This window comes from Cydia fagiglandana, chromosome 21 (genome assembly GCF_963556715.1).
Source record: "Cydia fagiglandana chromosome 21, ilCydFagi1.1, whole genome shotgun sequence".
NCBI lineage: Eukaryota > Metazoa > Arthropoda > Insecta > Lepidoptera > Tortricidae > Cydia > Cydia fagiglandana.
This window is the reverse complement of record NC_085952.1, coordinates 12659105-12671263: the sequence shown is the minus strand read 5'-3', so window position 1 is coordinate 12671263 and position 12159 is coordinate 12659105. Positions and strand designations below refer to the sequence as shown.

Below are 12159 nucleotides of genomic sequence, written 5' to 3'. Positions count from 1 at the left end.
ATAATAATACAAACTATCTCTAAACTAAATAAACTTAAAATAAAAAGCCTATAAATAAAAAACGTCCCCCAAGTCACTGCCGATGGGCAGTGTGCCCAGAAGGCTGGCCGCATTGCCACGTTGTATGGCAATACTTATGCGTTGAGCAAAATACTGGCCAGTCCTCTGATCTCCTGCGGCATCTATAAGGCGCTCCGCTAAGGCCCTGTATATACGGCGCGCGCTTGGCCCCCACGGCCCCAGCGTTTCGACCCCAAACGCCTCAAAAATATAACTACTGCCAAGGGTGGCATATTTGCGGCGTTTGAGGTCTTCTGCCATGGACGCGGCATGACCAGCATCTCTGCTGGTGCCTGGAAGGTGGGACGGCGCGAGGGTGTCAACACATGTGGCATCCCAGACTAGAGGCCGTCCCATCTTCCAAGGCACCAACGTCATACCGTCGGGCCTCTTGCCATCGTCCCTAGCCAAACCGACGGGCTCGAGTATGGCCGGGACTTTGACGCTGACAAAGGCCCTTCGGCCCTTTATTAATTTAGTTAAATGTTAGATAAAATAATAGCAGCCCTTGTCATTTCCAAGTGTGACTCGTACAAACAGCAATACTCCTGACTGTCCACCGGTGGACCTTATTACAAAAGACATAAGGTCCACCGATGTACAGTTAACAGTGCGGGCGATGGTATGAAAATGCAGTATCCGTCGCATTATGTAAATCCACATGTTCTAACACTTTATTTATATGCAACGCTATTTTATCTGCAGATTTTCAATATCACTACGTACTACGCTTTTCCATTTTTCTCTCTATTTGCGTTGAAGTCGGAAAGCTCTAGAATCTAGATAATTCTAGCGCTTTTCACGAGCATTTACGTACGAGAATGCTTTAAATATAATTTACAAAATATACCTATCTATGCGAGTTTTTCTATAGAAAAGAGTAATTGTGGAGCGGATGCAAAGTCTAGATGGCGCTATAAGACGGCTTCCATAGCCAACTACAAGATTGACCAAAAACTAGAAGGTAGATAAGTATCTATAGTACTACGTTTCGTATAGTCATAACGATATATTGTAATAATAAAATAATCTAAAACCCGTTGAGGTGCTAGCTTGACATGATATTACAAGGGATGACCTCACAGAAGAGTAGGTACCTGCGCCGAAAACTGTGCGGAGCGAAAACCATCACGGAAATCGGCCCCTGAACTAAGCAACAGTTGAAAAGCGCAACTGGTAAAAACACTAGAGAAAGATACACACTAGCGAAAGAGCGAGAGAGATATATAGAGAGAGAGAGAGAGAGAGAGAGAGAGAGAGAGAGAGAGAGAGAGAGAGAGAGAGAGAGAGAGAGAGAGAGTTAAGTACCTGTGTCTCTCGTGACGTCGAACAGCTTAGCTTGAAGGTAGCGGTTGGGGGGCGTGCCTTTGGCCAGGAACAAACTGCCGCGATCGGCCGACGTTAGTAGACACACGTTCACTAGGATCTGGAAGGAAGAAAATATTAAATTAAAACGTGTGGGAAAAGAGAATACATAATATGAGGGTTACTGTCCTAGTAAATTTTGTAGTCACAGTAAATTTACTGCCATCTATCGACACACAATTAAAACTAAAAATGTTCTTTCACTGATATGTGTAAATATCAAACGGTGTCAACGCCATCGGATACATCAACATCAACATCATCAACATCAACATTTATTCAGCAAATAGGCCACAAGGGCACTTTTACACGTCAACATTGAATTTACATAAAAGCAAAAATAATAACATCAACAATTTTATAAAATAAAACTAACAATTCAATCTAACGTATTACAATTACTAAGAGATGTATATGGTCTCTTAATGTCGAATTACATACAAAATACAGATAAAAAAACACACACAAAAAAAAATCTATAATATTTAGAGGTGTAAATGTCTCTAGGTGTCAGAACTATAAGATTATATAGTTTATCAAGTTATCCTTAGAGATGTATAGGGTCTCCAAGAGTCAATATCCTGTATAATTAATACATTCATTAAAAGAAAAGAAACATACGAGAACAGAATGAGGCGTCTCACTGTAATTAATTAATAAAAGTTACTAAGTATAATAGCTCGTGTTAGCTTAACAGACCAGTCTCCACAAACAGCACCCGTTCACGAGTATGACGCGTATCTCAGCCATCGCCTCCCTCAACCTTCATTCGGGAAAGTGGCGACCCGATCAACAACGCCACCGTAAGCAAAGACTTTTAAGCGAGCATGACATGTTCAAGCTACCGGCCTATATTAATATTAAAATAGTAATAACATGTAGCTGTAAGACACGGCATTTTGTGCTCATATGTTACATAAAAAGACAGTAATATAGCTTCACATAATTACTAGCCTAAGTTGACTTAGAGATGTAAAGGTCTCTAAGTGTCAGAAACATTAAAAATATAGGTAAGTATGTACAATCAAAAATAATAATCAAATAAATAAATATGTACTTAGAGATGTATAAGGTCTCCAAGTGTCCAAAACTAAAATTAAATTAAACAATATAATCAAGCGAGAACATCATTGTCTCATGTGTCAATTCTACTGGACACTAGCATATTTAATTCACAATGTAAAAAAAAAACAATATTGATTTAATTCTTATTATACTAATGAAATCAAGCTACCGGCTTAAAAGCATCTCTATCGTTTATAAAATCATTTACAGTGTAGTACGCCTTACGTAACAAGGAGTGCTTAATGTGCGACTTAAATTTGTGAAGTGGTAAATTCACTACATCAGTGGGGACTTTGTTATAAAAACGTGTACAGTTCCCGACGAAAGACGTACTAACCTTACGGAGGCGGTGGGCGGGCACAGCAAGTTTATGTTTGTTTCTAGTGTTATAGTTATGGATATCACTGTTAACCTTGAATTCGTGGATGTTTTTCCGAACATACATAATATTCTCTAGTATGTATTGAGATGCAACGGTAAGAATGTTAACTTCTTTGAATTTCTCTCTTAGGGATACTCGAGCGCCCAGTCCATAGATGGAACATACAGCACGTTTTTGCAGCACAAATATTGTCTGAATATCTGCCGCTTTTCCCCACAACAGAATTCCATAAGACATAACACTATGGAAGTAACTAAAGTATACCAGCCTGGCCGTCTCTACGTTTGTCAGCTGTTTGATTCTCCTCACTGCATAGGCTGCTGAACTAAGATAGATATATATACCTAGAGCATAGGCCAAAGGTGTGGTGCCATCTATCCGAGAATGACTTTTTCTTCACCGAAAAGCAACAGGTAAATATCATATGATATTCCGTACATAAGCTTTTAACTGCTGACATACCAATAAATAATAATAACTCAGCCTATATACGTCCCACTGCTGGGAGCCTGGAGCCTTCTCTCATGCGCAAGAAGGCTTGGGCTATTGTCCCCACGCTAGACCAATGCGGATTGGGGATTTCACATACACCTTTGAAATCCTTCGCAGATCTATGCAGGTTTCCTCACGATGTTTTCCTTCACCGAAAAGCTAGTGGTAAATATCAAATGATATTTCGTACATAAGCAGGCGTGGCTCACTCCGCGATTTCGTCGCTTTGCTACAGGTAGCTAAAAGTAAATCCGTTCGACCCCAATTTTGAGGTTTGCCATAAGCCGCAAGGCGCTTTCGCCACCTAGCGGCCATATCTGTGCTGATCGTAACAGACGCGTTTTGTTAGAGAGTGAGTCTTCTGTACCTAGTACTATTATTTATTCTGTGACATAAGTTCCGAATAACTCATTGGTACGAGCCAGGATTTGAACCCGCGACCTCCGGATTGAAAGTCGGGCGTCATCGTCGTATCCACTTGGCCACCACCGCTTACCTATAAATATAGCCTCTTTAAATCATACATTATTAAGTTAAACTGACATAGGAGCTGCCGCAGACATTTAAATCCGATTGTGGCGCACGTAGCGTCATTGATTTAATTGGCTATTTGCGAACGCCGGCCGCATACAGATTCTCTGCGCTTTTATGAATTTTATTATGACATAAGGACTAATACTCGTGTATAATGGTTATGCACTGTTTTATATCCTAGATTACTATGTATTCATTTTATATAACTATCCTAGATTACTATAAAATAGCAATTCGATTGACAGATAAATGTGGCATACTTAAAAAGTGTTTGAAACATAACCTAACTTTCCTATCGTTTTATCATCATCAGTCGTTCCCTCAATGCTGAGGATCGTGACATCATGTCCTAATGTTGCTGACCAGTCTCTTCCATAGGCCTCTGTCACCCGCCATATATACGGCTTCCTGCAGATGTAGATGCAGCGGTGTAGTGACTTGTGCGCTCCATCTAGCGGGTGGTCTGCCGCGAGTCCTCTGGCCCTCAACTTTGCCCGTCATAGTCGTCATTTCTAGGCTATCAGGAGAACGTCGTGAGAGGTGGCCAAAATATGCAAGGTTGCGGTCTTGACATATGGTCGACAGCCGGCGGTTTATGCGTAGCTCTTCTAGAATGGAATCGTTTTATAGAACAATAAAATTGTGTAAGTATGTATTATGCATGCCCTTACTTACTACATATGCTTGTCAACATTTGAGAAATCATGTAATTTAATTACGATGAAAATGTTTTAATTCGCCCTTAGCAACGTACTCACACTCCGCACTTTGTCACCCAGTTTATCTTCTCTCCAATAAACAATTCGCTTCCTAAACAGTTTTTAAACACTTCAAAACGGAGATAATATAAAGACAACGACAATGTTTTGGCACGTGGAAGCCAGCCCCGGGCAAAGTTAAAACGGAGCAGAGGTAACGAGTTATAAAACAACGGTTTAGTCAAATTTAACCTCTAGCCGCCCATACGTCAGACCTTGCCAAGCAAAATGAAATTTTATTTTGTCAACATAAAGTTCGAATTAGAATAGAACAGGAGGCCTGTTTATAGGTCTCTGGGCGGCTACAGGATAAATACTTTTTAATGTTCCTTACATTGTATCCCACTAGATGCCGTGTTTCAATGCCAAGATTTGTCTGATACGATCTTGATTACGGTCGTAGTGGTGATTACCGTGCACAACGGTCACTTCACCTGGGGCTTAAATATTTTATTCTGGGACCCGTGATTGTCCTGAAAACAACCTTACAGCTATGATATTTTTTTTGAAGACGGCGCCCTTTGCCTGAGGAGTAGGTATTTAACGGATGACTCGTGCTAGACCGGGCCGGGACCGGGCCAAGGCATCCGACATGTCATTTTCTATGGCGGCTCATCGGTGATCGATGCTTCCATAGAAAATGAAGCGCCGGAAGCTCCGGCCTGGGCGATTTATGATTTGATTACGTGTATTTCGTTCTATAATATCTCCACTACTAGGCATTTAAATTCTAGGTACTAGGTATGTAATAGAATTGAAAACGAGTGGTTAATACCACTCAATTCCCAATTTCTATCGCTTTTATTTCAAAAATTAGTATTTAAGCCGTTTTTGACCGATTTTCGAGTGACGAAATCGAGCGATTGAAATTCAAAAATCGGCTCCCGAGCCCCGACCTGGTCTAGCGTGAGTCATCCTTAATGCCCTCTATCCTCATCATCATTTTCCTCGCGTTATCCCGGCATTTTGCCACGGCTCATGGGAGCCTGGGGTCCGCTTGACAACTAATCCCATGATTTGACGTAAGCACTAGTTTTTACGAAAGCGACTGCCATCTGACCTTCCAACCCAGAGGGGAAACTAGGTCTTATTGGGATTAGTCCGGTTTCCTCACGATGTTTTCCTTCACCGAAAAGCGACTGGCAAATATGAAATGATATTTCGTACATAAGTTCCGAAAAACTCCAATGAGTTTTTCGGAACTTATGTACGAAACCACCAATCGTACCAATGTACGCGCCGGGGTTTGAACCCGCGACCTCCGGATTGAAAGTCGCACGCTCTTACCGCTAGGCCACCAGCGCTTATTTAATGCCCTTAATGCCCTATCCTATGGGCTGTAATCTGCGTACTCGAGCATAAACTTGTTCAATTTTACCGTTTACAGCTAAAGTTACAAGCGCCCTCGTAAACCTTCTGAGCTAAGCGGCGTAAACGTCCTCCGCGCGATATATAAACGGGAACGATCTAATGTCTTCTATTAATGATTATTTGGAACAATTAGGTACCTGCTTGACAGTCATTCGTTTGTGCTGAGCGTTCCGACTGACCATCTAGCGACGTTCACCAAGGAGGAGATTTGGCCGAAGGGTGTCAAGTTTCGGCGGTTCCGCGGCCCTCCCTGACACTGCGATGTTGCGTAATGCATCGCAGCCATAATGTGATTTGTAGTATTTAGTTTTTTTAAATATATTTTTATAATATGTATGCTAGTTTTAAGGTATTTATGTAAAATTTCATTCCATTTCAGTTTCCACAATCTTGTATACACGGTGGCTAAAAATAACTGCATTCCCGTAGCCAGGGAGGTTTTGGGATTATACTGAGCAACTTTTACTATGGGACCAACCCCGAAATCACAAAAAAATGGACCAGCTAAATATATGAAACAGCCAAGCTTTTTTTTCCCGATTTCGGGGTTGGTCCCATAGTAAAAGTTGCTCAGTATAAACTCTAGTTATGTGTCACAGAACAAGTAATATTTTCTGTCTTATGTATAATTATGCCACTGCATGTAGATACGGATAGGTGGGCTAGTATAGCCACCAAGTGGATGCCGCAAAACGCGGACGTGGCAGGCCCAGACGGAGATGGCGGGACAACTTAGACACCTTCATAAGTAACTGGCCTGAAAAAGCACAACAACAGGAGTTGTGGCGATCAAGGGGAGAAGCCTTTGCCCAGCAGTGGGACACGGGCTAAGAAAAATATTACCTTGTGACATAACACGTTGATATCCAACTCGTTGGCGACGTCCTTGATCAGGTCCATGAACAGATCCGCCTCTTCCAGCTGCCTCTGAGCTGCTGAGCCGCTTGGAGACCGCGATCTCTGAAAAGATAGTTCAAGTTATGTATGGTTTACAACTTAAGGTAAAGATAGTTTATTATTCAAGTAGGCGTATCTCCTCAGGCCCATAGTACTTCTTCAGTTCGATGAGATTTTAACCATATTCAATTGGAACAGAGTTGCATTTCTTTTGTTTCCTTAAATTTTCAAACAAATAAAAACCAACTCAATTCCCTGTACTAAAGGTTCAAATTTAAATGGAAAATTTTGGGGTTTTCATTTGTATGGCTAGGCCTTAGGAGGATATTACAATGCGCTTATGAACGTCAAATAAAGCTAAGAGCAATTTTCATGTAAAATGTTGCTATAATAATGATACCGTCACATGCAGGGAGGGGCGTAAAGGGGAGAAATGTAATCATAATCAAAATCATTTATTCGATGCATCCATGGTGTTTTACAGGTGTTTAAGTTTAATTCAGTACAGCATGGACCCTACAAGGGCGTGGCAACATATTATACGTAGGTACACGGGGTACACGCTTTTCATTATGTACTTTTCTACAATAGGACATTATAATACAAGTGCGAAAAGTAGGAAATTCGCAACGAGTGCCGATAAAATAAAACACGATCGAAGGGAGTGTTTTAAATCGACACGAGTTGCGAATTACCTTTTCGCACGTGTTAGTACCTACAACGTTTTACAGTACATAATATGGCCAGCGCTGCTGGCCTAGCGGTAAGAGCGTGCGACTTTCAATCCGGAGGTCGCGGGTTCAAACCCCGGTTCGTACCAATGAGTTTTTCGGAACTTATGTACGAAATATCATTTGTTATTTGCCATCAGTCCTTTTCGGTGAAGGAAAACATCGTGAGGAAACCGGACTAATCCCAATAATGCCTAGTTTCCCCTCTGGGTTGGAAGGTCAGATGGCAGTCGCTTTCGTAAAAACTAGTGCCTACGTCAAATCATGGGATTAGTTGTCAAGCGGACCCCAGGCTCCCATGAGCCGTGGCAAAATGCCGGGATAACGCCAGGAAGAAGGAATATGGCCCTTTATATTTTCTACATACGATACGCACGTATACTCGTATAGTGCTAGTTACCGCACTGTAAATTGGCACCATATACTGTAAAAGTACTTGTAGTAACGAAACCGCCAATTTTTTTGACTATAGTTCGTTTTTTTAGCATTAGAAAGAACTTGAAAGAAGGTAAGTGATCTTGACATGTCATTTAATTGAATTCAAAAACTATTACATATGAAAGCAGAAGAATATAAATGATCGTATTAGATTCATAATTGTTACATATTTGCCGTAACTTATTTTTAAAATGTGTTTTTCAATTAAAAGACACATCAAGATTGTGTATCTAATTTCTAATGCTAAAAAAACGAACTATAAGGTGTAGAGTTTGTGAAGTCTACTTTGAGACTAAATTATATTTTTAGTTGACAGCGATCGGATTGTTGTTGTTTGTTTATATTTACTCAAAGAAGCTTTTAAGTTTTCTCTCGCCTCGTTGAAAAAGTTGCTATGATGTCAACATTCTTATAGCTGATGTGCTTTTTAGGGTTCCATACCCAAAAGGTAAAACGGGACCCTATTACTAAGACTTCGCTGTCCGTCCGTCCGTCCGTCCGTCTGTCTGTCACCAGGCTGTATCTCACGAACCGTGATAGCTCGACAGTTGAAATTTTCACAGATGATGTATTTCTGTTGCCGCTATAACAACAAATACTAAAAACAGAATAAAATAAAGATTTAAATGGGGCTCCCATACAACAAACGCGATTTTTGACCAAAGTTAAGCAACGTCGGGCGTGGTCAGTGCTTGGATGGGTGACCGTTTCTTTTGCATTTTTTTCCGTTTTTTTTTTCATTATGGTACGGAACCCTTCGTGCTCGGGTCCGACTCGCACTTGCCCGGTTTTATTCAAATAACTCTAAATATTTCTAAATATTTTATCTAAATAACTCTGACAGAAAAAAAAAAAAAAAACATTATTCAACATTACCTACCCTTTGTCTCAGTTATTCGCCAATCAATAAATTCATTTAAAAGTAAGAAAACCTCTTCTAACCTTAGAAATCAAATTATTCATTTACCCCTTTTCCCTTTTAACCCTGGAGAAAATATCCTTTGAAGTTGCCAAAAGGTAATTGAAACTAGAAAGGGAGCGAATCAAAATGTCTTTAGATGCTAATTGGGAGACACTTTATATACCGTAAAATGGGGTGAGTGAGTTGGGTGAAATTTGACTTTCAAACCTCGATAAAATTTTATTTTTACATGTGAAAACTGAATGGTGTATATAATAAGTGGTTCGGACGTTTGTATTTTAGTTTGTATTTTATTTTGGGTAGTTCCATTTCATAACTTTGACGATAAAGAGGAAAACCCACCTCACCCCGTAGTGCCTCGTATTTGGGGTGAGAGGGTTTTTCATACAAAGGTGATTTTGGAAGATTGTTGGATCGTTTTTTTTATATTATGCGTATTACTGTAGCTCCATTTTAAATTGGAATACATTATTTTTGTAGCAGTAGCCTTAAAATCGCTTCTCACCCCACTCTCAAACCTTCTCTCCCCATTCATAACCCACCTCTCCCCGCGAAACCTACTCACCCCGTTTTACGGTAATTTACTCTCTGATGTAGGAAAAATGCCGTCTGCCGCTTTATCGAGTACGATTTTAAAACTTAACATTATCGTCAAAATTGTAATTTGTCCATTGGTGAATTAACTGTTCCTTATCACTAGTCGACATGGTTATGGACTCCTGGGTCGCTCTTACAATACTTACAATTTTTTTCGTATTTAAATGAACGAAACTTGAATATATTGGTAGTTATAAGGCCTTTCCATAATGGGACATCTACCAAGCCCGTTTGTAGAACATGGTACAGCAGCTCTTCTAACAAATTATGCTAGGTACCTACTATTCTCTCTACTATATTATACGATATAGTAAAGATATGTGACGTCCCACACGGATAAAGGTAATTATGGCGATTGGCGCTTACGATTATTAACGTCGCTCCAATATTATTGCGGCGTTATGCCCGTAAGCGCCAGCCGCCTTAAGGTACCTTTTGTCGTGGAACGTCACATAACTTTACTATTTCATATCTAGTGAATCTCTAATTAATTTCCCGAATCGCGGCGCCAGCCGCCATAAGGTATCTTTTGCCGTGGAACGTCACATAACTTTACTCCATCCCATCTTTAGTATATCTTTAGTATTTCGTATCTAGTGCATCTCTTACTCATTTCCCGAATCGAGCCGATTGTCTCCTGTCAGATGGGACAGAATAACAGCAAGAAATAGTTGATCGACCCATATGCTTTCCTTTCGTTCGTTTTCATAATTACGATTTCGTAATTATTACAAGACTTTGTTTTTCTTTTTTTTAACACCTCTGTGAAAACTATCAAAGATTTGTTAATAATTTATAAAGTAGTGTTTCTACTTTAAATAATGCTACATTTAACTAACCATTCGTAGACCTTACTGTAAGGCGATAAAGTCTAAAATGTGTCAGTTAATTGGGTCACTGTTGTGATCGCCCTCGTATTGCGGCCTAGACACTATCCTCCTACCCATACAAATGAAAAACCCAAAATATGCCACTGAAGTTTGAGCCTGTAATGCAGGGAATAGAGTTGATTTTAATTTGTTTGAAAATTTGGCGAAACAAATGAAATGCAATTGTGTTCCAATTGAATATGGTTTAATTTTAATCGAACTGATGAATATAGGTGTATATACAGGGTGTTACTGACCATCGGGCTTTAAATCCAGGGCTCGATTCTACTCGCTAAACTGAGCTACTTTTAGTATGGGACCAACCCTGAAATCGGGGAAATTTTTTTGGCTTTTCCATAGAAAACATCGACATCTAATCAGCCAAAATGTATGAAAAAGTAAAACATTTTTTTCGGGATTTCGGGGTTGGTGCCATAATAAAAGTAGCTCAGTTTATCGAGTAGAATCGAGCCCTGGATTTAAAGCCCCATGGTCAGACACATCCTGTATAGAATATAGGGGTATAAATACCAATAGAACCTTTTTTTTTTAATGTAATAGTCAGCAAACGAGCAGACGAGCCGCCTGATGGGAAGCGGTCATCGTCGCCCATGGACATAAGCAACACCACAGGAGCCACTTAAGCGTTGGGCCTTAGGAGGCTATCAGAGTATCAGTTCTAATGTCATTACTTATAACTTCTTTCATCCCTCAGTCGGAACATCGACTAACCCTTTCTACGTTAAGAACAAATTAATCCGTTCTCTAGAGAGCAAAACGATATCATAACTTCTAAGTCGGAAGGCATATTTTTATTTAACCCTGAGACGACCCGGTTTGCCCTTCAGTTAGGAAAACGTGCGTGCTAATTGAGATTGATACTTTTGAATAATGGATGGATCTTCAAATGGATATTTTAGCCGTTATAGCCTTTTTGCCTGGCGCCAGGCTAGGCCAGCAAAGGCACAGAATAAATAATAGTACTAGGTACAGAAGACTCACTCTCTAACAAAACGCGTCTGTCACCATCAGCACGGATATGGCCACTAGGTGGCGACAGCGCCGTGCGCGGCTTATGGCTAACCCCAAAATTGGGGTCGAACGGATGTACTTTTAGCTACATGTAGCAAAGCGAGGAAATCGCGGAGTGAGCCACGCCTGGCAAAGGCTATAGCTTTGCTAACTATAGGTTTATAATTTATCTCCGTACGTTAGTAAATTCGATTCAAGTTTTAAAACTAAGAGGACATAATTCAAAAAGAAATATTTGTGAATAAAATGAAATATTTGCGAACAAAAAGAACTATTTCTGAATCATGAAGTAATATTTGTGAAGTCTCTCTCTTGTGAACAAAACTTTATCTCTTTCTTTCTTACACGTGTTCTGTCTTGTTCTGTTTCTATTCTGTTCTGTTTTAGTTATAGGAGTTAAAATTCATTGTCGACCGTCATATCGGACCACGCAGCTGGATAGTAATTATACATGGTGTGTCTGACCATGGGGCTTTAAATCCAGGGCTTGATTTTACTCGTTAAACTAAGCTACTTTTACTATGGGACCTGAGAAAAAAAAATCCTTATGTACATACTCAAATACTTATAGAATTAGCATTACTTACTTATCATTATTTTTATAAAGTTAGATTATTAATTATTATATAGAAGGTAGAATATAAAT

At 39.9% G+C, this 12159-nt stretch overlaps 1 protein-coding gene across 1 annotated transcript in view; it reads right to left on the bottom strand.

Annotated features, from left to right (window-relative positions):
- Positions 1-12159, bottom strand: part of LOC134675256 (cGMP-specific 3',5'-cyclic phosphodiesterase-like) — a 72058-nt gene that overhangs the window by 28408 nt on the left and 31491 nt on the right. The window contains exons 2-3 of the mRNA XM_063533475.1: positions 6871-6987; positions 1369-1486 (exon numbers count right to left, since the gene is read on the bottom strand). Coding sequence (XP_063389545.1) covers positions 1369-1486; positions 6871-6987 — 235 coding nt within the window. The remainder of the gene's footprint in view (positions 1-1368; positions 1487-6870; positions 6988-12159) is intronic.